The sequence below is a fragment of the Rhinatrema bivittatum genome, chromosome 10, assembly GCF_901001135.1.
Source record: "Rhinatrema bivittatum chromosome 10, aRhiBiv1.1, whole genome shotgun sequence".
In the NCBI taxonomy this organism is placed as follows: Eukaryota; Metazoa; Chordata; class Amphibia; order Gymnophiona; family Rhinatrematidae; genus Rhinatrema; species Rhinatrema bivittatum.
The window spans coordinates 23,410,412-23,436,995 of record NC_042624.1 but is presented as its reverse complement, the minus strand read 5'-3'; the positions used below and the strand labels follow the sequence as shown (position 1 = coordinate 23,436,995).

General features: G+C 39.9%; 1 protein-coding gene across 1 annotated transcript in view; it reads left to right on the top strand.

Moving 5' to 3' along the window:
• The window catches only part of HMCN1 (hemicentin 1), a 688,208-nt gene that overhangs the window by 299,667 nt on the left and 361,957 nt on the right, over nucleotides 1-26,584 (top strand). The window contains 5 exon segments of the mRNA XM_029617466.1: nucleotides 2,337-2,432; nucleotides 6,138-6,265; nucleotides 13,847-13,991; nucleotides 24,120-24,232; nucleotides 25,204-25,363. Of these exon segments, the coding sequence (XP_029473326.1) occupies nucleotides 2,337-2,432; nucleotides 6,138-6,265; nucleotides 13,847-13,991; nucleotides 24,120-24,232; nucleotides 25,204-25,363 (642 nt within the window).

Sequence of the window (26,584 nt, the reverse complement as noted above, 5' to 3'; positions counted from 1 at the left end):
AAATAGGAGTATCTTAACACTAAGGATATCATAAATCTGTGTAATAGCATCAAAGTACATTACCTAATTAACAATGTCCATCTCATGAGCTTTCATCATTGTAACCTTAATCCTTTGTACCTTGACATGTCTATATCGCTAAAAATCTTTTTTGTGAAGATGAGATGCATGGGTTCCATGTGGTAGCTAAATGAAATACAAATCATGTCTGTTTAATTTTCCACCAATTGTGGCCTCAGAAACCTACCCATAGCCCCTCGCTTTAAAACAGGGGAGGGAGCACATTGCCTCATCTTGCCTTATTAAAGTCTGTGATCAGAGAGTTGTACAACACCAGTCTAATGCTGAAATAAGCTCATTTATCCAATTACACTTAACGGCTCCCAATACTTGCATAAGAACATAAGATACGCCACACTGGGTCATACTAAGGGTCCATCAAGCCCAGTATCCTGTTTCCAACAGTTGCCAATCCAAGTCACAAGTACCTGGCTAGTACTAAAACATTAAAAAGATCCCAAGCTACTAATTCTAGTAACAAGCGATAGCTATTCCTTATTGATTAATAATAGTTTATGGACTTCTCTTCCATGAACGTATCCAAATCTTTTTTTAAACCCAGCTATATTAACCACATCCTCTAGCAATGAATTCCAGAGCTTCTCAGATTTGTTTTAAATATGCTACTTGCTAACTTCATAGAGTGCCTCCTAGGCCTTCTATTATCTGAAAGAGTAAATAACCGTTTCACGTTTATCTGTTCTAGCCCTTTCATGATTTTGTAGACCTCTGTCATTTCCCCCTCAGCCTTCTCTTCTCCAAGCTGAACAGCCCTAACCTGCAGTTGAAGATATCCCACTGTTTCTGTAACTGACTGTCCCTCAATGGAGCCCTTCTTGAGGTCTCTTGAACACATGGATAGTCCTAGGCCAAGATAATCCTGAGATACGGTGCACGTTAGAAAATCTCCTGATTTACGCATGTAGAAAACAACATACAAAGGTTAAATATGTCTAATTTCCACAATTAAAATCTATTCGTGTATCCTTTAAATATTAAGGAACACAAAAGGCACCACCAAATCACTTCAGGCTCGCAAAAGGAATTTTAATTGTGTGAGATGAAAACTATTAATGAATTAAGAGCCGCATCTGCAAGCCTGTTATCGTGTTCAAACCCACCAGGTTGAACCGTCTGGTCTTTTCTTCATTTGCGGCTCTTACCTGGTGAGTTTGAACACGTTGACAGATGCGGCTCTTACTTCATTAATAATTTTCATCTCGCACAATTAAAATTCCTTTTGCGCGCCTGAAGTGAATTGGTGGTGCCTTTTGTGTTCCTTATTTGATTTCAAGGACCCATTTAGTGCTCTTTGTTGTTTTTCCTTTAAATATTAGACATACAAATTTGCGGATATTCAGTTGCACACACTTAGCTGAATGAATTTCGAGTTATTTGATTAAGTAGCAGCACTTTTCTGGACAAATTCCAATTTTATCTGGCTAAGTAGCAGCAAATCCTCTACTTAGCTGGATAAGTACTAAAACACTACATATCTGGATAAGTCAGATAGCTGGATAAGTAGCACTTTTCAGACGTATCTAGGCTATCTAACTTACTACGGAATGATGAGTCGCGAAAAAAAAAAAAAAGAGGCGAGGGGCGATAGTGTGCGGCGCAGTGGGCTGCACACTATCGCCCCCATAGCGCCACTGCCCAAACCCCTCCCCTTTCTATCATTTAAATTTTATCGTCTCGATGCAGTCGTTATCACGTGCGTTAAGACGTTATCGCATGTGATAAGGCCCTAACGCACGCGATAAAGGCCCGTCGCGTTTTTATAAATGACCCTGTTAGCCAGATAAGTAGCATTTTAAGATTTATCTGGCTAAGTAGCTAGACAGAGCGAGAGAGACCCTCTAGTACTCTTTTGTACAAACCAAGGGCTCCACATAGAGCGCTAAAGTCTGGGGGTACCTCTGTGATAAGGATAAATTAGCTGGATAATGCTGATATTCATCATTATACAAGTACGTCTGGTCATGCTTGAGAGCAGTCCAAAAATTATTTGGATAAGTTGTACTTTATGCAAGTATATTCAGTGGAATTCACAACTGGCTGCGTTCTGCTTAATATCCAGGTAACTTCACTTGGATAACTTATCCACTTGCTAGCTCTCTGAATATCAACCTCTGATTGTTTTTAGAGAGAAATATTATAGAGAGCCAAGAGGTTTTGGATTAAGGCACTTGAGATGTAGAGATGGCTTGACTATATATTGCTAGATTGTAATTAATCATTGATAATGCATATGCTGGAACTCTGTTGTTTTTCAGATTTATGGGTAGGCGATGAGGGCACTTATATATGTGAAGCTGAAAATCAGTTTGGAAAAATCCAGTCACAGGGTACAATCACGGTAACAGGACTCGGTAAGAACCCTTTAAATAAAACTCATTAAAAGAGCCTCAGTGACTTACTTATAATATGTCTAGAGAACTAGAAGATATATTTTACAGTAACTATTAGGTCCGTGTTAATTTACTATGGTCTAAGACGTCTTTGTTTTGAAGTTAAGCCAACTACTTGACTGCCTTACTGCCAAGAATATTCTCAGGTCATAATCCTTCTTTTTGTTTTACTTTATCTAAGGTTTCCTGCTTTAACGAGGGAAAATTGCTTCTGCTCAATGGCAGAATGCCTTTTCTAATTTATGGAGGCTTCTTAATAAGCACCTGGGAACCATAAGTTTGGGTACATAAAAGATTGCATTCACATGTGGTTTGGTAGAAAATCAGTCAATTGATGGAACAGAGTAGTGGGACCTGAATCGGGTCCTTGAGACTACCCCCCTCCCCATCTAGTTTTCAAAGTAATCCAAATATGCAAATGAAGATGGTTTTACCCCTAAGTTATGCAAATATATTTCATGATTATTTATTATGACCAGTCTGAAAACAGGTCCTATGATGAATCCCCTAGTCAGTTTGATGATTTTCCTGCTCATTGAGAGAAAGCTACAGAGTAAACACATTTCTTTCCGCCCTCTGTCTTAAGGTAATGACTCTATTGACTCAGTTTGTGAGATTGCTTTTTAATGGAGACAGGACTTCTAACGAGGCTTTGGTTGTGTACCTTTACGAAGAAGGTAGTGGAGTCGTAACTATGCAGCCAGGTTGAAAAAAAGTTTTGTGTAACATTTTAATAAATGAGCAAACTGATATGGAGAATAGCCATTTTGTACAGAAGGGTTGTCGTTGAATGACATTATGTTATTTCAGTAGTATAAGTCATTCAAAAAGCAACATTTTCTGTAGTACATGTATGAAGCAGATTTACAGTTTGAATAAAATCATAATTTTATATGAAATACTTAATAGTTTCTTGTCCAGATTTGATATATTTCGTGCACACATGGAATTAATAACTAGTAATGTTTTAGTGCTGCTTTTAATTCTTTTGAATTACATATGGAAAGGTCTACAGGAATATCTTCCCTGCCTCTCCCCCTTCTGTTTTGAAATTTTTCGGTTGCAAGTCCCAACTTATGGAACTCTCTTCCCAATTACATTCATCAGCTCACCACAAAACATGACTTAAAAAAAAAACCAAACCAGTCAAAACTTACTTTTTTTCACAAGCTTTCCCAGATTTGCAATACTAAAGTAATAACTCAATTTCATCATTACCCCATCTTAACTCTTTGTGACTGCAATTACTTAATGTATGTTTTGTTTTGTTTTTTTATCAACTATGTATGTTTTTATTCTTGTTAACCGCTTACTTCCACTTTGGGTGTATCCGCGGTATATAAAAATCTTTTAAATAAATAAATTGAAATGTAATAGAGGAGTGGCCTAATGTCTAGAACTAGAGAGACCAAGGTTTGGATCCCATGTCTTCTATTGACCTTCCTTGGCCAAATTATTTTACCCTCCATTGCCTCAGGTATCAACTTAGATTGTAAGTCTTCTGGAGAGGGAGCAACCTATGGTATCTGAATTGTGGGTGAGCAATTAAATCCAAGTCAAAATATATCTCTAGCCACAAGAAGGAAGCTCCTTAGTGAAAACTTGTATTTTGGGGATTATTGGGATGGTTCCAATTACCTAACAACATGCAGGCAAAGCAACAAAGAGGATCCTTGCCTCTCTGTTGGCTGAACCTACACACAACAAAGTCTTCTTAGTTACATGGTTAGCTATACTGGAGGAAGGGAACAGTCTCTCAAGTTCAAGCCAATATCATTTGTCCAGTTGACTGTGGTTATGCTGGTAACCTCAGCCCTTGCAGAACTGTATTCCTGGAGTTAACACACTCCCTCCTGAGATAAAGAAGCTAATTTGTGTAAATACCTGAATCAGTGCCTATTACTGTAATTAGAACCTTTATTTAAATTGGAATATCTGGTAACCCTACTATTCTTCATGAACAAAGTATGTTCAACTTCATTTTAAATGGCCACCACTGCAGGTGAGTTCACTTAATAGATGTGTTTAAAAACAAGTAGGTTTATCACTGTTGGCTATTAGCAAATAGATGTATACATGCACATGATTACTGTAAGCTATCATTTTGTTTCATCCTGTGAATAAAGTAAATGAAAAAATTTGAAGTCAAATACCCAGATGTTGCATTAGACTTAACATTTTAAGAACATAAGAAGTTGCCATACAGTGGTTAATCCAGGTTTCAATACCTGGCAAGTACCCAAACATTAAGTAGATCTCGTACTACAAATGCCAGTGATAGCAGATGCTGTTCCCTAAGGGCCGGATTTTCAAAAGGTTACGCGCACCGGGCCCATTTTCAAAAGGCCCCAGGGCTTGCTAAAAGGGGCGGGGATGGGGGGCGTGGGCGGTCCGGGGCAGGGTCGGCGGCTCCTGGCACAGCGCTGGCAATCAGCACGCAACAATATCTTTTGCGAGATTTGGCAACCAGAATTGTACACAGTACTTTTTATTATGAGTTTTTGCCTCTACGGCCAACTTCACTTCAAATTCTCTCTTCGCCTGTCTTATCAATGTTTTACACTTACCTTGGCAATGCTTATGTTGTATCCTATTTTCTTCAGATGAATCCTTCTTCCAATTTTTGAAGGATGATTTTTTGGCTAAAATAGCCTCTTTCACCTCCCCTTTTAACCATGATGGTAATCGTTTTGCCTTCCTTCCACCTTTCTTAATGCGTGGAATACATCTGGACTGTGCCTCTAGGATTGTATTTTTAAACAATGTCTATGCCTGTTGAACTCTTTTAACCTTTGCAGCTGCACCTTTCAGTTTTTTTCTGTTTTCCTCATTTTATCAAAGTTTCCCTTTTGAAAGTTTAGTGTTAGAGCTGCAGATTTACTTATTGTCCCCCTTCCAGTTATTAGTTTAAATTTGATCATGTTGTTGTTATCACTGTTGCCAAGTGGCCCCCACCACCGTTACCTCTCTCACCAAATCCTGCATTCTACTAAGAATTAAATCTAAAATACCTCCCTCTCTCGTCAGTTCCCTAACCAATTGCTCCATGAAGCAGTCGTTTATTCCATCCAGGGACTTTACGTCTCTTTATAGCTGCCAAAGTGATTTGTAACAGTGGAATGGTTATGAATACGTAATTATGCAATATCTTTCACTCAGTGCTGGGATTTCTTCAAATCCAATCATATGGGTTGTTAAAAAACTTTTTATTTCTAAAAGTATACTTATAAGTAAGTTATTACTTTTCAGATGGCTGGTATATTGATAGAATAACACACAGCTTTTGTAACTATTGAAATACATGTTGTGTATATTCATGATGATCTAAGTCTACTGCTCAGTTCTTTTTACTTTAGAAATACTCAGAAAGCAAAGTAAAAAGACCTGAGCAGTAGAATTAGAACATCATGAATGAGAAGAAATATTTCTCAGCTTCTGAGTGTGTCCCTAAATTTCTCTCTAGCCATACTATACATCCTTCATTTCAAGCTTAGAGTGCTTCTGCGTGTGCTTGATTTTTAGGGATGGCTATGTTTGGAATACTGGAGACAGAATGATCTTATTGGCTCTAATTTTCTATTGGAAATCTCAAAATCTAGTGAAAGAAGTCTTGTCTTGGCAGTTTTCTGTGCTCTTAGAAATAAGGTCCTCCCTGATCTTTTCTAGTTGCCCCTGCCATTGGAGTCAGCCCTGCAGTTGCAAATGTCATTGAAGGGCAGCAGCTTACCTTGCCTTGTGTCCTTTTGGCTGGAAACCCTCTTCCCGAGCGCAGATGGATTAAAAACAGTGTTGTGGTAAGTGGTTTGTTAATCTATACATTCATTCTTCCTATGGACCTGATTCACTAAGGGTTTCCCCGTAGGCACAAAATGGGAGAAGAGCCTTAATGAATCTGGTCCTTTGTTCGCTTTAAAACAAAAAAAGATAGTTTTATTCAGAATCTCAATACATTTGTAACTAGACACGGGGTGATCTAGTCAGAGAATAGCATTTATTTGCATTTTTGACAGTTTTGCAACAAATTCAGTAATTTGCATGATCTGTCCATGAACAGTAAGCAAAACTCACCATGTAGAGAGTTTGGCTAGAATTCACTTGATAGGTTGATAGGTGATAACTATTTGAATCCCTTGATGTACCTCCTATGCTAGGTGCGGGTGTGCAGACAGTGACCATTACCAGTTCCTAGAAGATGGAGAATGGCCTTCAGCTGGCACGAAGAACCCGATTAATCATTTCTTTAAGGAATTCTCAGTAAAGCCTTTGCATTTCACACAACCTTGAAGTTTCAAGAGACCTAGATTTTGTACCTAAAACAGCAGACATGCAATATTTGAAAGCTTATTACCTTTCAGTTTGATTACATTGCAGTAAAGGAACTATTAAAAGGGATAAGGGCCAATACATCTCTTATTTCTTTCTTTCTTTGTTTTATTTATTTGGGAACATTTATTATTCTTCCTTTTCCCAACAATTCAATGGCATTTATTGTAGCAATTTTCAAATGCCCACTTGTATGCATAAAATGCATTTAAACCTGTAACCCAGTTTTAAGCATGTAAATCCTTTTGAAAATGACATCCTTATTGCTTAGTTAGCTTTGAATTTGGACAGAGCATGGCTGTTAAAGCTTTTTCTTAAACATAGGGAAATTGTTTATGAATTATAATATTTCTATGTTTCTATGTCTGGATTATTCAGAAAAAAAGAGGCAATTTTTGATAATGAGATCAAATGTTCTGCATTCAGAGGCTTCCTTTCCTTTACCCTGCATGTGTGTGGTTAAATTTCATGGTATTGGTTACATATTTTTGATCCTTCAGAACTCACTGCTTTTTTGGCTAATAAAGGAGTTGCTCCTGTTTCCCCACATCAGGCTCCCTAGGATGTGATTGTGGAAGAGAGAACCTCTTTTTATTCAGCCACCTTAGTTATTATTTCCTTTAACTTGTTTTCTTGAGGAAACTCTCCTTTATGGCTTCCCCTCATATTATGGACTATCTATACATGGCCCTCTGTGTTTTATTTCTTAATAATAGCTTCTAAGTAGTCATTTTTATTCTTCTTTCTTGGGTCTGTATTATTTCCTTAAGCATTGCTAATTCTGCTTATGTTATAGTTAAATTTATAAATAAAAGTGAAAAAAAAAAAGAAACCACTGGATTACCTTAACTTCTGATACTGAGCCAGGATAATCCAGAGGGAAAATGGACTACAATAGAACTTTGATTTTGTTCTTTGTCCCATTTGTGGCTGAGAGCAATACAGGGGCACTGCTCAAAGTCATAACAATATGACTTGCGAAACAGGCTTGCTGGATTTCTTCTATACCTGTGGTGTTAGCAAACTTATAGCGTCAAGATTCTATTCTTCCCATGCCTTATCAACCTCCTTTAGGTTACAAGCTTTCTCAGATTCATAGTTCTCTACAACTATGAATGTCAAAACATGCTTTCTCTTGCATTCAGTGATGACTAAGAGCAAACTTTCACTGAGTACAACAGTTTCTTTCACTGAGTACTTTCACTGAGTACAACAGTTTCTGTAGGAATATCTTCTGCTATTGTGACAAAAGTAAACACTGACAGGATAAGGTACAGCTCTGAATACCTAACATTCCTTTCTTGGGTTACTGAATTCATCATTATTGGGGAGGGGAAAACCAGCAGGATCTAAAATCTTTGCTCCCTGGCTGAGTACTGATTTGCACAGCTGAAAGATTTTGGAGAGATGCAAACAATAACACACAAGACGGAGCTCAATTTTGCAGACTGAGGGACCTTCCTTCCTTCCTTGTTTTTGAAGAGTTTATAAAGCTAGACCTCCAACAAATCTATTATTTATAACCCAGTTTCTCCACAAGGTTTATTATGCACATACCATGACAGGAATGAACCCCTTTCCTAAGCCATGGCATGTTGGGGATGATCTCAGTTTCTCAAATCTTGCTAATGCCCTTAGTATTTACATTGTACTAAAGAGAGTCTCCTTCTGGAGTTCATAAGATGTAATCTTAGCAGGTAACATATAAAGATGTACCTGAAAACTATTCTTAATCAGATCAGTGGCACCTGAGATGATTGGGACTATTTCTTTATCTTTCTGCCTCATCTTCTTGGTCTCTGATTGCATCTCTTGGTACACTTGTCACACAATATTGCCCTGGTCTGATCACCAATTAATAAAGGCGGAAATAACCTTCCTCAACCAAACCTACAAAAGTACAGAAAATAAACCTTTACCTTCAGAAAAAAGATAGACACAGAGAAACTTGAAGAAATAATAGAAAATAAGCTACATGTACTAAATCAAGTCAATGCCTCCTCCGCATTTGACTCCTGGAATAAGTTCATCAATGACATAGCTGGAAATCTGTCCTGTCCAGATGAAAACTATTAACAAAGAAAGGAATACCACTAATCATAAGAAGCCCTGGTACAATGATGATCTAAGATGCACTAATCAGAACCTTAGAAAATTAGAGAAACAATGGCGGAAATGCCAGTCATCTGAATCCCTAGGGAAAGAATCTCTCCTAACAAAATACTATGTACTAACCAATAAAACAAAAAAAGATTACTATGCTAAACAGATTCACGGGGTAATATTTAATTCTAAATTGCTCTTTGAAGTTGTAAAAAACTTAATTAAGGACCTGTCATTTTCTATCTTGAGAAACTATAATTTCTCAAAGGCTACCTGCTAGGGATGTGAATAGTTTTTGAACGATTAAAATTATCGTCAGATAATTTTAAAATCGTCCAAAATCGTTAGAGTGCACGATACAATACAAATGCCCCCGATTTATCGTCAAGGGCATTTGTATTGTATCGTTAAATAGGGCGCGAGAAAACCGGCACACCAAAAAAACACTAAAACCCACCCCGAACCTTTAAAACAAATCCCCTACCCTCCCGAACCTCCCCCAAAATGTTTTAAATTACCTGGGGTCCAGTGGGGGGGGGGGGGAGGGGTCCCGACTCGATCTCCCTCTCTCTCTGGCCATGGCTGCGTTGAGAAATGGCGCCGGTGGCCCTTTGCCCTTATCATGTGACAGGGCAAAGGTAGCGCCGGCGCCATTTTGGTTCCTGGCTCCCAACATCACGCGTGCAGGAGATCGCCCCCGGACCCCCGCTGGACCCCCAGGGACTTTTGGCCAGCTTGGGGGGGGCCTCCTGACCCCCACAAGACTTTCCAAAAGTCCAGCGGGGGTCGGGGAGCGACCTCCTGCACGCGGGCCGTATTGCCAATCTTCAAAATGGCGCCGGTGCTACCTTTGCCCTCACTATGTCATACGGGCGACTGTCGTTCCACATGGGTTAAAACAAGCAGTAATAAAGCCAATTAAAAAAAAATAAAACTGGTAGAATCGATGATTGGGACAACTATCATCCAATATCCATCCTATCATTTCTCTCAAAAGTACTTGAAAAAGCAGTGCTATCCCAACTTGCAGATCATCTGGAAGACCAAAATATTCTCGTCCCAAATCAATTTGGATTTAGAAAAAATTGTTCAACTGGAACATTACTCCACTCACTAATGGATTCTGTTTTACAAGGGTTTGATGCAGATGATTCTTATTTTCTAGTGCTAATTGACCTAACAGCCATCTTTGACACTACGGACTGTGTCCAGCTGTGCCAACAGCTGAGCAACATTGGGATTGATGACTCTGTTCTCAGATGGTTCTCCTCCTTTCTGTCTAATAGAACATTCCAAGTCAAACTGGGAAACCACATTTCTGATACTTTCCATATTGATACAGGTGTCCCTCAAGGCTCAGCCCTCTCAACAGCATTTTCCAATATCTGTATGATCCCACTCTGTAAATCATTGGTGGAATTGGGAATTACCTTCTTATATGCTGATGACATACAATTTTACATTCCCTTCCCCAAATCATTTGAAAATACAGTATTGACACTTTCAACATATATGAAAGCAATACAACAGAAACTAACATTAAACACCCAAAAGACTGAAATCATTTTGTTAAGCAAAAACACTTAGTAAAACCACTGGCTCGAGATATGGGCAAAACAAGTACGGGATCTAGGTATCCAACTTGATGGGAACCTTATGATGAAAAAGCACATCTATAAATTAGTTACCACAGGTTATGCCCAGTTGTGAATATTACAAAAATTGAAATCTTTTTTTTTTTTTAATTTTATGTTTATTGAAGTTTCCATTTTAATACATTAAAAAAACCAGTGCATGGAGAAAAAGAGAAATTTAAAAACTGGAAATATTACATCTTTCATCAATTGCACAAAGAAATATATGTAACTATTTTTTTTCAATACTATAAGATCCAAGATGGCTGCCACACCGTGAACACGGAATACCTGAGCTCCATGTGATCTCTAAAAACCTTGCCTCTCATTACTAAATTTCTTATATATTTTCCTAATGCTGCATTCCAAAAGAAAGGCAAGGATCCGTGAAATCCTTACCTCAACTCCAGAAGCCCCTTTGCGGCAAACACGGATCGAGGAAGTATTCCGGGCAGTGCAGCAAATGCCGGAGAGCGTGGTTGCTGGCGTAGATGGTGGAGAACGGACGCTACATGCCCAGCCTTTCTTATCTGGCTCTGCTCGTCTCCTTTCAGCTTCACCCCTCCTGGAGCCTGAAATCATCAGGTTCTCCAAAGACGACATAGATTCCATGTCGCTTCTCTGGAGGTCAATAGATGGTTCTCTTAGCTGTTTTCGTGGGCTTTCCAGCTGTTGTTCCATCCCCTCTTCCATCGGGGGCTTGTAAGTTAAGGAAGGAACTGTTGGAGCACCGGGGCTGAGTGAAACTTCACCCCGGTGCTCCAACAGTTCCTTCCTTAACTTACAAGCCCCCAATGGAAGAAGGGATGGAACAACAGCTGGAAAGCCCACGGAAACAGCTAAGAGAACCATCTATTGACCTCCAGAGAAGCGACATGGAACCTATGTCGTCTTTGGAGAGCCTGGTGATTTCAGGCTCCAGGAGGGGTGAAGCTGAAAGGAGGCGAGCAGAGCCAGAGAAGGAAGGCTTCTTGGAAATGGGAGGTAAGAAGAAAGGAATACAAGTAGTTTTGAACTATCCTCTGAAAATGCAGGAAAAGATAACTCCTGAGGAAATTTGGAGAGCTCTAACCACGATGAATATGGCTATTACTGATTTTTTTTTTTAAATTCTTTATTTATTGCTTTCAAATTATTACAATAAACATTAATACAAAGAAGAAAAAAATCATATTGACAGACATTAATTGTTAATAAATCATTCAGATTCAAATTAATACCATTCAGGAATACATTTTATACATCTAATGTCTGTCTCAAATGATTATTTAAGGTAATATAAGTGGAATCCTTAAATTTAATGAACGGATCAAAGGAAAAAGAAATACATTCATCTTAAGCATTTACATTTGGACCTATTACATTCCTTTTACCAGTCTATTTTCTTTCAAGGAGATCTTTTAAACTCTCTGGATCTATAAAGGAATATTTCTTACCCTCAAGTCTCACAATACATTTACATGGGTATTTTAAACTAAAATACCCCCCTTTATCTAGCACCATCTTCCTGTATTGTAAAAAATTCTTTCTGCAAATCTGTGTGGACCTGGTGAGATCAGGATAAATCCATATTTTTTGGCCATAGAAATTTTCTGCTCTATTATGAAAAAAAATGTCTCATCATATTTTCTCTATCTGTGGAAAAGGCAAGTTGAACCAAAAGTGTTCTCCTTGATCTCACTTCCAACTTAAGATTAACTTAAGATTTTTGAATTTCCCCAAAACAAAATGGATGACACCAAAAGATTTACTAAAAAACTACCTCACAAATATATTGGCCTTTTCTGAAACATCTATTCCAATGTTTTCAAAATTTTACTATTTACCAGGAAAACAGATGAACTTTCAACAACAAGAAGAAGAGGATATTAATAAATATCCTTGCAGATAATCTTACAGATTTCCTGGAGAAGTCATATGAAAGAAAAATTGAAGAAAGAGCAACATTATTAGTGACATTTATGCAAATGTCAAATAGAGACAATGTATTAAGGTTATCCTTTTGGAAGCAGTCTGTCTTTTTATGGATATCAAGTCTGAGTCTTTCCAGACATAACCAAGAGGATGCAGGAAAAAAGAAAAGCTTTTCTATCCATGAAGAATGAAGTAGTATCTAGAGGTGCCAAATTTTACCTCCAGTTTCCCTGCCGTTGTATTCTGATTTATGATGATAGATACATTTTCACTGAGAGAGAGCAACTACGTGTATATCTGGACTCACACTCCCAATAGCTTCCAAGTAATGTTGATTTAAGTTGCATAGCATGGTGTTTCAGCAATTTAACATTTGTTGGATATTTCCTATCTGTACCGCTTTATATATTGAAACCTTTATTAACATTCGAGGACTTTTGTACTGTCTTGCAAACCCTAATTTTCTAAAACCTAGACTTCTGTAACTCATTATTACTCGGCCTTCCAACATGTCTATTAAAACCGATACAATTATTACAAAATGCCTCAGCAAGACGTTTGTTAGGAATGAGAAAGTTTGATCACATTACACCGTCACTGATCTCTCTGCACTGGCTGCCAGTACAAGCTTGAACACATTTTAAGGTATTAACGCTAATATTCAAAATCTTGAATTCCAGTAACACCAGTATGATAGGAGTGACAATACAACCATACACACTTCAGCAAACTCTAAGATCTCAAAATAAAGGACTATTGACAGTTCCATAATACGGCGCAAACTCCTGACGCAAGTAAGAGATCGTATGTTTTCCATAGCGGGTCCAAAACTATGGAACTCCCTACCTTCAACGCTATGGTTAATTCCAGACAGAAAGAGATTTAAATGTGAGCTAAAAACATGGCTATTCAAAAATGCATATAACCTAACTTAAAACATCTGAATGTAGAAAGAAACAATAACAAGAAGGTGAAAAGAGACTAACTGAAGCGCGAAGAGAATGAAAGAATCAGTGCAATGTAGTAACTAAAATGTGAAATCATTACGTTATTTTATTTATTTTAATCTATTTTAACTTTCTTTACTCTTTAACCATATAGGAACCACTTGATTAATAGATGCCAATGCCTATTTTTGAAAACTACCTCCGTTACCTGTTAGCACTGGCTGATTTATAACTATGAATGTTACTTTTGTCAACAGTTGTGATTTTTACTTGGAGCGATGGTATATAAAATGTCAAAATAAATAAATAAAGGATCTTAGAATGTTGTAATGCTTGTTTCTTTTTAAATAATAAATATAATCGATTTACTTATTTTAATATGCTTGGAGCATTTTTAAATGATTAAATAAAAGCAAAACCGATTTAAGTGACTTTTTTTTGTTGTTGTTTTCAGCTGACGTCCAGTCCATACGTCACCATCCGCAGTGATGGGAGTCTCCATCTGGAATGGGCACGTTTGCAGGATGGCGGGGAGTACATCTGTATGGCGAGCAATGTCGCCGGGACGAGTAATAGGACCTCTCTAGTCAGCGTGTATGGTAAGAGGTGATCCGAGGCTAAAGAAAGTCACAAACTCAGGAGACTGAAAGATGCACATTACACATTGTGATAAGCTGAAAGCCAGTAAGGACTACTGATCTTCACTGGCGTTAAGTCAAAGATGTGGGGGGTGCGGTGTTTGATAATTCTTGGAGCACTGAATCCTTAGGGGAAATGAGATATCCATCACAGCCCGAGTGCCCTCGGTTTCTTCAGATGAGATTTGCTGAAAGATTTCACTTCCTTGGAGCTCTTTATTCAGCAAATGCAGTTGTGATCATTGTAAGTGTAAATAGTGGGTCCCTGAACTGGTCTTAGCAAAAATGGATTGTTTGCAGTTTGTGAAACTTTTCATCAGACCAGCAAAAGACTTATCCAGACAGTTGTTACATCTCCATTGAGATAAGACCTGGTCTTGAGCATCGGTATATTAAAAAGAATTAAATAAATAAATAAATGTTTATGTCGCTCCATTTCATACCTTGTGAATTTCAAAATACTTCCTTGAATGTGGCGTTAGCCTGGTTCATTTCTCTTTTACATATCTGTTAATGAGCCCCTTCAACAAGTTGCTACAGTTCTACTTTTCTTATTCTCTTGGTCTTTTTTTCTCTGTCTCTTTCGCAGGCCTTTAATTAAAATGTCCTCTGAGGTAGCCCCGTTTTGTTGCATTTGGAATTAACCACTGCAAGGAACAATCTGAGGACGTTTTAACTAAAATCCCGTTATCTCAGAGGACTGGGCTTGATGGAGCTTTAGTCTGACCCAGTATGGCAAGATCTTATGTTCTTAATAAGAAAGTTTTTAGATGTTTTTTAAAATAGCTTATGGCATTTAATTCATCAGAGATTGACTGAAAGAGTATTCCACAAGGTGGGTCCTGCTACCGAAAATATCCTCACGTCTCACTCAGTCAACCAGTTTAGTAGAAGGGATCTCCAACCGACCATGGCCACTAGAGCACGTTTGTGCTGGATTGTAAACTCTTAGTACCTCATTGTTCAAAGCTATATGAATTATTGTGGCTAATTTATATTTTATGAGCCATGCAATAGATAGCCAATGGATTGATTCCAAGATTGGAGTTATAGGATCACAAAGCTATATCCCAGTCAATATGTGGACTGCTGCATTTTGAACCACCTGTAAGGCCCTAATAGTGGAAGGGAGGCCCATGTTAAACAGATTTAAATAGTCCAGTCCTGACAACATGAGAGACTGAAGCATGGTCCGACAGTCTGAAGGAGCAGAAATGATTTTATTCTACGAAGCAGCTGCAATTTGAAAAATGTAGATTTTATTACACTATTAATGTAAAGATGAAAGCAGAAGTCAGGTTTATAAATTACTGCCAAGTTTTTTACTCGACTAGCAAATGGAATCAAGGTATCATTAAATTGGATCAAAGATGCTGTATACTATAAGCCTTACCTATCTGTTGCTATTAACTGATGTCAGTCAGCTGCTGTTGTCAGTTTGACTTTGACACTCAGAAACACTCTGATTCTGAGTTCCCCCAACAGGATGGGTGAGATGAAGAGGTGCTGCCGAAATGAGGGGCTGTTCAGTAGGGTGGCACATGGGGAAGTGCTGTGCCAGTGTGCTCCTCCTGGTCCGAGCATGTAGCTTATCCAGGCTGTCCACATCTCTCTGCACTTTCTCACAGCTGCTTCTCTACATTTATTTGTTTAGATTGAGATTTAGCTTGCATTTTTTCACTGATAGCTGAAGGCGAGTTACATTCAGGTGCCGTAGTTATTTCCCTAGCCTCAAAGGGCTTACAAGCCAAGGAGTAAATTTTCAAAGGGGTTTGGTGTGTAAACATAGAATGTATGCAGGTAAGTAGCATTAAATTCTGAATCTAGCGTGCTCCTCCAGAGCCCAGAACATCGCATCCCTCTTCTCCCCCACCGCAGAGATCTCCAAGTGATGGCTATTGCAGGCGTCCTGTATTCATAAAACAGAGAGCCAAGTGGGAGTTTGTGGAAGAAGAAAGCCAAGCGCTGTCTAAAACATCATTGATGAAAGAGAATGCAACTGGCAAGGGGCAGGATCTAGAAATAAATTATGATGTCAGCAAATTTACATTTCAGACTGTGCCCAGGGATTCCGTCAGTGTTTCCATTCTTAATATCTTGCTTTTGTATTGCTTTGAAGATGAGTCACTTCATGGTTCTTCACCTTCGAATGCTAAGTGAATCAGCATTTCAGAATGGAAATAAATGTGCTGAGGCTGCTTCGGCTTCCTTTCTCTGGGTGAACAGCGTTGTGAGATTAAGGAATTGGTTCTATGACAGCCCGGCAGGGACTTTCAGAAGTTACCAGCTGACTCCAGGTCATCTACACAAGTCGAGCCAGGCCTGGTTTTATTTTAGTAGCAAAAACTATATGAAAGACCAGGTCCCTATTTTTGCTCACCCAATAACACAGTGCTCATCTAGTACTAGTAATTTTCTTTCTATTTATTTCATCCTTTTATAAAACTGTATAAATACATTTTAAATTAACATCATTCATATTTAAAAACACACAACCAACCATTCATCCGTCTAAATTCATACCCATCCACATTCATGCCATACAACCAACAACCCAATGTAAACCCCTTTGCTTGTTTTAAATAAAACTGTTTGTTACCAGGGCAAAATGCCCTTACTCGAATGATCTTCCAATCAGTCACTTAGACATATCCTTACTGCTTTGACGCTGTAGCTGTATCACCATATCAGTTTGGCATAATCATATTGGAATCATTGTCTCTTCCAATCACAAAGTCCATTAAACACCACAGGAGTTCAATACTTTGCTACCATGAGACCTTCAGAACCCACTGTGGTCTCTTTTCAGATGTTGAAAATCACCGACGATGCTTCGGCTCCACCCGTATCACCTGTGTCAACCAGCAATGCAATCCTTTCTTGTGAGGTGTACATCCACCTTAGCTTAAATAAACACGAACCATCCTCGTTCAAAAATACCCGACACCATGGCATTTCGGCATCTCTCTTGCCACCTGCATCAGGGGAAACTCGTATATTAAATTTGTGTTTAGACCAGCTCACAGGACCTTTAATTAATATCGCAATTCCTAAGCGCCCCGCGGCTGAATATTACTCTCCATTTTATGGACGCTGTTTCTTGTATCAATCTAGAAATAGAAAATACTTCAATATCCTCTGCTTAAAATACCCCATTCCCTTCCATATAGATATAACACAAGCACACTTACCAGACTGCACGCCATACACACCCAAACGATATACACTTCAATGTCTCAGCGGCTGTGAGCTTTGCCACTAAACCTCAGCTTTAAAAAGCCGTAGCCCCTCCCTCCCCTTGTGTTGTGACATCACGGATGCTGTATCCGATGTATTCCTTGCTGGCCAATTATTATCAGATACTTGAAAGGTTTTAATGATCCAATGACAACGACAAACCTTTTCCATAGGAAAAAAATCAGCAGAACCAGGGGTCACGATTTGAAGCTCCAGGGAGGAAGATTCAGAACCAATGTCAGGAAGTATTTCTTCACGGAGATTGGATGCCTGGAATGCCCTTCCGAAGGAAGTGGTGAAGACCAGAACTGTGAAGGACTTCAAAGGGGCGTGGGATAAACACTGTGGATCCATAAAATCAAGAGGCCGTCAATAAAGAGTGGGTGGCTCGCCAGAATGACGGCTACTGCCTGGAGATAATACCCTTATTCAATAAACATACACATGGTTACTGTGACTCCAACATCACTCTAAGCTACAACAGCAAGAGGAAATGTGGAAAAAAGGATTCGCACTCACAAAGTGGGGAGTAGCTGGCTTGTTACGGCGGTTACTACCCCAAACCAAATAAGCCTGATACTTCACTTTCAATGCATATCCAGCATAGCTCTCTGCTTCAACGGTAGGGGAGAAGAAAAACGGATACTTCACGCATAGCTCTCTGCTTCAACGGCAGGGGAGAAGAAAAACTGATACTTCACGCATATCCAGCATAGCTCTCTGCTTCAACGGCAGGGGAGAAAAAAAACTGATACTTCACGCATATCCAGCATAGCTCTCTGCTTCAACGGCAGGGGAGAAGAAAAAAGGATTCGCACTCACAAAGCGGGGAGTAGCTGGCTTGTTACGGCGGTTACTACCCCAAACCAAATAAGCCTGATACTTCACTTTCAATGCATATCCTGCTTCAACCGCAGGGGAGAAGAAAAACTGATACTTCACGCATATCCAGCATAGCTCTCTGCTTCAACGGCAGGGGAGAAGAAAAACTGATACTACACGCATATCCAGCATAGCTCCCTGCTTCAACGGCAGGGGAGAAGAAAAACAACCAATAAGGGCTGAATAACACAGTCTGGGTAAAACAAATAAACATGGGTGTAGCTTGCTTATTGCGGCGGTTACTACCCCTACTACCCCTAACTAATCAAGCTTGATATTTCACTTGGTTGCAGCTCCATCACTGCTCTCTACATTCATGGTGGGGGTGGAAGAGAAATAGAACCAAAGAGCTAAGAGAAACAGATAAGTATGAGAAAAAAATGTGAAGCTTGCTGGGCAGACTGGATGGGCCGTTTGGTCTTCTTCTGCCGTCATTTCTATGTTTCTATGTTTCTATAATCCTATCCCGCTAAGTTCCCCACTCTGTTTAACATCACAATTCTTCCTCTTCGTCCTATTTATCTATCAATCTAGTATGGGTCCGGGAAACCTCTGACTTGTACACTCTATCCCTACTTGCTGTTATCAGAACATAACATTCCACTCCACCTCTTTATTGAGGCCCCTCGGGGCTACTGTGTCCCATTGGAAGATATATTTTTGTTCCTCAATTAATAAGAGTTTGTTGATATCTCCTCCTCACTCCCTCAATTCAACCTGTTCCAGGACAGTGAACCTCAGATCTTCTACCTCATGATGGGCCTCTTCCCAAAGTTCAACTAGAGGAGCCTCTATACAGTTACAATGTAAACAACTCATATGTTCCTGAATCCAGACTTTCAATTTTCTAATCGTCTTCCCTATGTATCTCAGCCTGCATGGGCACCAAATCAAATATATAACCCTTTCTGATTCACAGGTAGTGGATGATCGTAACTTGAAAACTCTCTCATCTATCCATTTAATCTCCTCTCCCTGAAATGACTGTGCAAATGTTAGAATGGCCACATGGGCTATGCCCATTCAGTACACCCTCATTCCTCTTCCTACTTGATACCCCAGCATCCACCAGATTATCCCTGAGATTGGAAGCCCTAGAAAAGGCAAATAACGGTCTCTCTTCAAACACTGGGTGTAGTTTCAAAATGTTCCAATGGGTCATAATGCTCTTGCGGACTTTCCAGGAATCTGGAGTTAAAGGTAACACACAAATCAAATTGGATTGTTTTTCCTTTTGTTTCAGAGTCAAAAGTAAGTCTCTGTTTGCCCATCTGCCTCTTTTCATGGCTCTTTTTAACACCCTATTGGGATAACATCTTTCCCTAAACCTCTGATAATTCTCATATGCCTTGGACATGTATTCCGAATTAGAGGAACATAATTTCCTCAGACAAAGAAATTGACCAGTGGGAATGTTTTCTTTCAGTTTCACCGGATGACAACTTTGAAAATGTAATACTGTATTCCTGTCTCTTTCCTCTATATAGAAAAAGCAAAACCATTCTCATCTGCCCTGATATCGATATCCAAAAAGTGCATTACCCTCTCATTAATGTCTGAAGTAAACTGTAAATTTGAATTTTGTAAATTTAACCATTTAATGAAATCTTCCAAATCACCCTGCGACCCTTCCCAAATGATCAAAATATCATCCTTAAAGCGTTTCCACAGCCTCACATTGTATTTGAAGGGCAGTGGACAATACTTTCTTCTCAAATTCCCCAATATATAGATTATCTATATCTGGCACCATCGATGCCCCCATGGCAACTCCCTTTATTTGTTTAAAAAAACAATCCCCAAAACAGAAGTAATTCTGTGTCATTGCCCATGTTGTAAGATCCACCACGAACTCCGTAGAGATCCTCACCCTACCTTCTCTCTTAGTCATACAATCTCGGACCATCTGTATTGCTTCTCCCTGGGGTATGTTAGTAAAGAGTGATGTTACATTAAAGTCACCATCCACATATTAGCTGGGGGAAATAGAAAATTCCTCAAGAACAATAATCATGTGACCAGAATCTCTGATATATGAGGGCAGGTCTTCCACAAAGGGGCATGATAACTGATCAACAAAAATTGATAGGGGATCTAACAAAGACCCTCGGGAGGACATTATAGGTCTGCCTGGAGGTTTATCCAACATCTTGTGTATTTTTGGAAGTATGTAGAACTACAGAACCACCGGATACTCTACCCTTAAATATCTATACCCTCGCTGTGTAATCCAATTTGCTTTGAGTGCCCCCTCCAACATCTTATCAATACCTTTCTTCAGATTTACTGTAGGTTCTTCCTGTAATTCAACATAAAATGATTCATTCATCAATTGTGATTCATAACAACCACGGCACCCCCCTTATCCGCAGGTTTAATAGTGATGTCCTCATCCCGTTGTAACACTCTCAAGGCATATCTCTCTGATCTCGTGAGATTATCACTATTATCTCTCTACTTTGTTTAGGGGTAATCCGCTTGATATCTTTTTTTCTACTAAAGACATGAATGTTTGGAGCACCGGATCAGTGGGGCCTGGAGGGCACCACACTGATTTCGGTTGTACTAATGAATGATCATTTCCTCTTACATTTTGGTTACCAAAAAATAGCTTTAATCTTAGTGTCCGCATAAATTTATGTACTGCTACCAAAAGTTGGACTATATCTGTATGGTTAGTGGAAATGAATGAAAGTCCCTGCTCCAATACCTTTAATTGCTCAGAGGATAATACCTTTGATAAAAGGTTCACCACCAGTGGTGGATTCACGATGTTGAACCGGCCCGGGTATTCACCGTCCAGGCCGGCCCGGGACACATCACGTGGTCTGCCGAGTGCGGCTCTGTCATGGCCATGCACGGCAGACCACATAACTGGAGCGATCGGCCCACCCGGGGATGCCCGATTCCCCGATAGGCCAATCCACCCTTGTTCACCACTGCTGTGTTGTCCCTGAAACTGTGACCGTGTCCTGGGACGAGCACTGTCGTGTGGTTCCCAACCTATCTTTCCCCTGTTCCAACCATTGGAGCGATCGTTCCCCTGTAGACCCACACGGACCATTGATCTGGATTCCCTGGGCCCTAAAAAAGACTCCCCTGTAGACTCAGGAATTATACTTTCTACCCTCCTCCTCCCTTTAGTTCTAAATGTCTTCTCCCTCCTTCTTCCCTCCTCTCTCTCTCATCTCCTGAGGAATCATCCGACGAATTTTGAAAAGTAACCCGTCGTTCTCTCGGTCTACCATTAGGCCCCATCCACTGATATATATAGCCACGTTTATAGTCATTTTCGACCCTAGTGAATTTAGAAAATTTAAATTTTCTTATTTCTGCAGAAAACTCTTCCATCTGGTTTTTCAAATCTTTTTCAAATTTTTCAAAGGCTTCAATAGAAGGTCTAGATTTCTCTAGAGTGACTTCCATTTCTAAATCCATCTTTAACTGTTTTGATGAAGACTGTGCTTTTTTTATGATTAAAAGCATCAAATCTAGTGCACATTTATTAAGTATTCTATTCCAGTCAAGGACAAAATCTGCATCTTCACTATAGAGACGTGGCTCTTTCTGTATTCGCAACCCTCTAAGGATCCTCTGGGCTCTACAGTATTTATTTATTTATTTAACAGTTTTATATACCGAAGTTCTGGTAACAAAGTTACTAATCAAAAAAAAGTTACAGTACTCGATTAGTGTGCCCGAATGTGCGTCTGTTCTAATCAATCTCTTATTTAATCGGATGATCTTATCCCATGATCCATTCACCAGACCTCCCCCATCTTGTGAAAAAATGGAGGGTGCATTTAGCACCTCCCCTACCTCGGCGTCCATGAAGCACAACGTTTCTGACCAGTTAAAAGCCATTTTACCCCGGTCTATCTTGTATTACATACACTATTCAACAATGTACCGAATAACCCTGTCTCCTCCTGAAACAAAAATTATATGAAAGACCAGGCCCCTATTTTTGCTCACTTTAATAACAACAACTGAGTAGTACAATGCATGGGAAGTAAAACAATGCATCGGAGCTTGCCGAGGTGCCGGAGGAGCAAAGAGCAGAGCCCAGAAGTGGATTGTCCTGCTGGGGGTGGGCGGCGGGCAGGAAATTGAGAGAAGGGAAATGGGTTTGAGGAGGAAAAGAATAAGAGACAGGGAAACGTGGGGGTGAGAGTATGAAACCTTTCCACTTCGCTCCTCACTGATGTATGCCACTCTCTTGTTCTAGCTTTGCCGTACTCACTCACTTATCCTCCAGTTCACGTGTTCTCTCCTGAAAGATTGGGCTTTTACACCACTACGATCCCATGAATTCCCTCTCCCTCTCATACATTCTGCAAAATCTACCCCTCAGGTCCACACACGCTCTCCACCCTGCCTCATTCATTCCCTCCACCGGTGGCTGACCCACTCGGATACTGATTAGCCCAGGCTCTCCCTCTTCACAAAGCTCACATATTCCTCCCTCCCCTAGCTGCGACACACTTCACATGGTTACTGGAAAGCCTCCAGCAATTTGAGGTTTCAATCTTGGCATCTCTGAGAGCAGGTTTTTTAATTTTGCTGTTCATGTGATATTTTTCAGTAGTAATTGTTTGCATATGTTGAAACAAATCTGCCTTGTTTATCAGATCTTCAGTAACAAAAAAGAGCGACTTGTTCTGCAAAGGCCAGCGTTAGATCTCAAAGTGAGGGTGTATTTATGCACCAGAGGCCTAACCTGCAAAGAGTTTTTCTCCCGTCCGTGCATGGAAAAAATTCCTTTCTAAATCAGGCTCATGACTTCTGTTAGCAACACAGCCCGTCTCTGTAACAAACAGAATGGTGGCTTCTGCAGAGTTACTCCGGGACCTTTCAGTTTGTTGTAAACCAGGGTTATTCTAGGAATGGAGCCATGCATGTGTCATGGCTCTGATAGAATCTTTTTCAAACTTTTCTCCAGTGGCCGAGCTCTTTGGGGTAGTCAAGGTAAGTAAAGCCTACCCTGTCAAGCAGTGCCTAATTCCCGTTCTCATCTGTTTAGATTGCCTTCCCCCCACCACTAATCTTCTACAACTGAAATATCCACAACAGCAGAAAAGTAGATTTTTTTTAAGAGCCTAATTTCCCTTTTCTGTGGCAGTTTCCCGCCTCCTGCTCTTTGTGCATTCAGCTCAGTCAGAAGTGGCCTCCAGAACCTGTGGCACCATGAGCCTTCATTTGCAATTGCTCAAGGCATTTTATTTCCTCTTTTTATACCTCCATGCCCCCAGTCCTCAACTCCCTTAGCCCAGTCATTGTGGCAGCAATTCTCAACCAGGGGCCATGCACCATTGCTTCTTCCAAAACCCTGCCTTCATTTGTCCTGTCTGTTCCTCAGATGTCACCATTATAGAATGACCGGGACTCCCTCCCGCACGGGGCTGGGGAGCGCTGTCTCTGGAATCAGAAGCACAGCTTTGATTGGAACTCTGGCTCCCTATGCAAGTTAAGTCCCCTGGGAACACTCCTTCCACTGAGGGGGTCCCTTTGGCCTCTGTAACCTGCAGTTAGTGTTCATCTGGCTCTCCCTCTTCCAGGTAGATGAAGTGAACAGACAAGGAGAGGGGGATGGTGGAGGTGGGACAGGGGCAATGTGTTGTCATAAAATTTATCATATTGGTTGAGAAAGAGAGGTGAAGTAACAATAGTAGTTTGGGATCTTTGGCTCAGTGTAATCAACCTATTTTACATCAAACATAGCGTAATCTAGTGCGTAATGCCTCTTCCACTAGAAACAGAAAGCATCTTCTCTGGGCCCGATCAATGTTTGCAACAATCCCGGCTAAGGATTTCTGTAGCTCCTTTACTTGTCACACGTCAGGTTGGTCCATCTTCAAGCTGTGATTTCTTTTCTGATTTCCTGGGGATATTTTAGAGGAATATGCATTGTGCCATGTCCAAGTCTGAAATGAACATGTCCCCAAAATACCCTCTTTTGTTTCTGTTTAGTTCTGCCCATCATTCAGCATAGCCAGCAGATATTCAGCACAATCGAAGGAGTTGCTGTTACATTACCCTGCAAAGCAAATGGAGTGCCCAAACCATCCATCATCTGGTCCAAGGTAAAGTATATATACTTTTGGTTGGTTACCAATTCCAAAAAAATAAAATCATGCCTATTGTAGCTCGAAGAGAAAAATTCTATGGAGTATTTATGGCCAGATTTAAAAATTGGGTCAAACCTTTTTTTTCAAAATTCTATTTTGCCTCCAGGGTGCATTTTGTGTTTGCATCACATTTCAGCTTTTTGCCCAGATTTGCGCAAATTTTCTTGGATTGCCAAGAAAATCTGCAAAAATGTTGCAGATCACTAACTTGTACAATTTTAAATTGGATGGGTTTTATTCCAAAGAATGAACTTGGCTGAATTGTGCAGCTAAAAGATGCATAAATAACATTGTGGGACTAAATTCCCATCCCTTGAGTTTGGCCCTGTATATTGTAATGAAATGACTAAAGAGTTCATTACTGCAAACAGTTTCTAAGTTCTGTTTTTAAAGTACCCTCTATTTCATGGTTTCTTCTTTCCACAGAATTCCTTCCCTAGTATGAAGGCACTGAATTTACTTAGTAAACTTGATTTGCAGTGAAGTAATCTTCTCTTTCGGAGCTGAAAACCCCATACCTAGTTATGCATCCAGTCATGTTGAGCAAAGCTCAAACTCTTTGGTATTGAAAATATCACTTCCTTTATTTATCTTAAACAGCCGGGCCTTTAATTGCTAACCAGTCTTGTTGGCATGCTTCGATGACCATATAGTACCAGGAACACTGGAACGTGACCATTTTTCTATTGGGGCCAAAAATAACCAACAGCTGGATATGTTTATCTATTGGCCTTTTTTTTCATAACCATTTCAAATCATTCAGGCAGATTGATTGCAACACCACATCTCCACGCTTTCATACAAATCTTCCAGGTCATTGTTTATATCCATCCCGGTTTGCGAGTTTTCTGAGATTCATTTTACACAATGTCTTGTTGGATAATGCATTCTTGCTATTTTTTTTGTTTTCCATTCTGCTTTGGTAGAAAGGGGAGCTCATTACTCCCAGCAATGCCAAGTTTTTGGCAGGATCCGATGGGAGTTTGCACATCGTATCACCAGGAGGTGATGAGAGTGGGGAGTACGTCTGTACAGCAACCAATGCCGCTGGCTACGCCACACGCAAAGTGCAGTTAACTGTTTATGGTAAGCTTTGTTAATCATGAATTCATTGTCGTAGCCTCAGCTACTTGGAGATAGTTCATGAAACCAGGGGGGTCCTAGTAGACTGAACTGAAAGCTGAACTTGAATGGCTTTCCAAAATGTTGAAGGGTTGACACTTTGACGATTGGTACTTCTGCTAATTTGCTACCCAAGTGTCTGATACATGCAAGTGTCTTCTGCTGCAAAATGGAAAGGAAGGTAAAACGGAAATGAATGTAAAAGTATAGCTATTGGGGGAGTATCAGTTTTCTCATAAAATCCTTAGACTAAATCTTACTTTTCATAGACCAAAAAAACTATATTGAAATAGAAACCAAAGATGATTCTATTTTAGCTTTGATTTGCATACTTAGATTAACGATACAGAAGACAGTACACAGCATCTCAAGCTCAATCCATGAGTATGCTGAATGGAAGACAAATCTGTTAACTAAATCCAGGCTGCAAGAATGTTTGGAACCAGTCTTGGTTTTTCAGCTTTCATGTCTAAGCATGCTGGGATTGATCGTCATGCTTCTTTAAAAAATAAAATACAAAATTATTGCAGAAGCACATGTGTATATAATATATACCCCTTAACTTAGTTAGTTTTCAGCTTTGTGAAGCTCTGCTGTTTCATTGCCATCACCTTATTTAAACCCTGCAGTGTTATTCATTTATATTTTTCCTGGTGTACATTTGTACATTGTTACAGCTAAACTCGATGACCCTCTATGCTGCATATGGAAGTGGATAATGTTATGAAAGTGAAATGAAATGTCCATGAAACTTAAACTACCAGCAAAGTGGTAAAGCACCTGGAGGAGTAGCCTAGTAGTTGGGTCAGTGGGCCGAGAAGCAGGGAAGCCAATGTTCAAATTCTGCTTCTCCCACTGATGCTCCTGGTGACCTTGAGCAGTTGTAGCTCACTTTTCCTGGGAACAAGGGATGGTAATGCGCATTCCAGTGCTCCCGGGAAGTTTCACAAAGCTTGATGACAACCCCTGTGTGCAACACCCCCTCCCCAGGGTCTTATGAGACCCCCATCCACCCTCAAACTTTGCACTAGTTCTGAACTATGCACATAATTTCTCTTTGAGAACGGCCAAGGAAAACACCCACAGAGATTTGCATTTCCTGTTTCTATGGATTCTGTTCCCTTCCAAACAACGAGCATAGTTTTGAAAATGGAAAATTGCATGCGTTGTTGCATCCCCCACCAT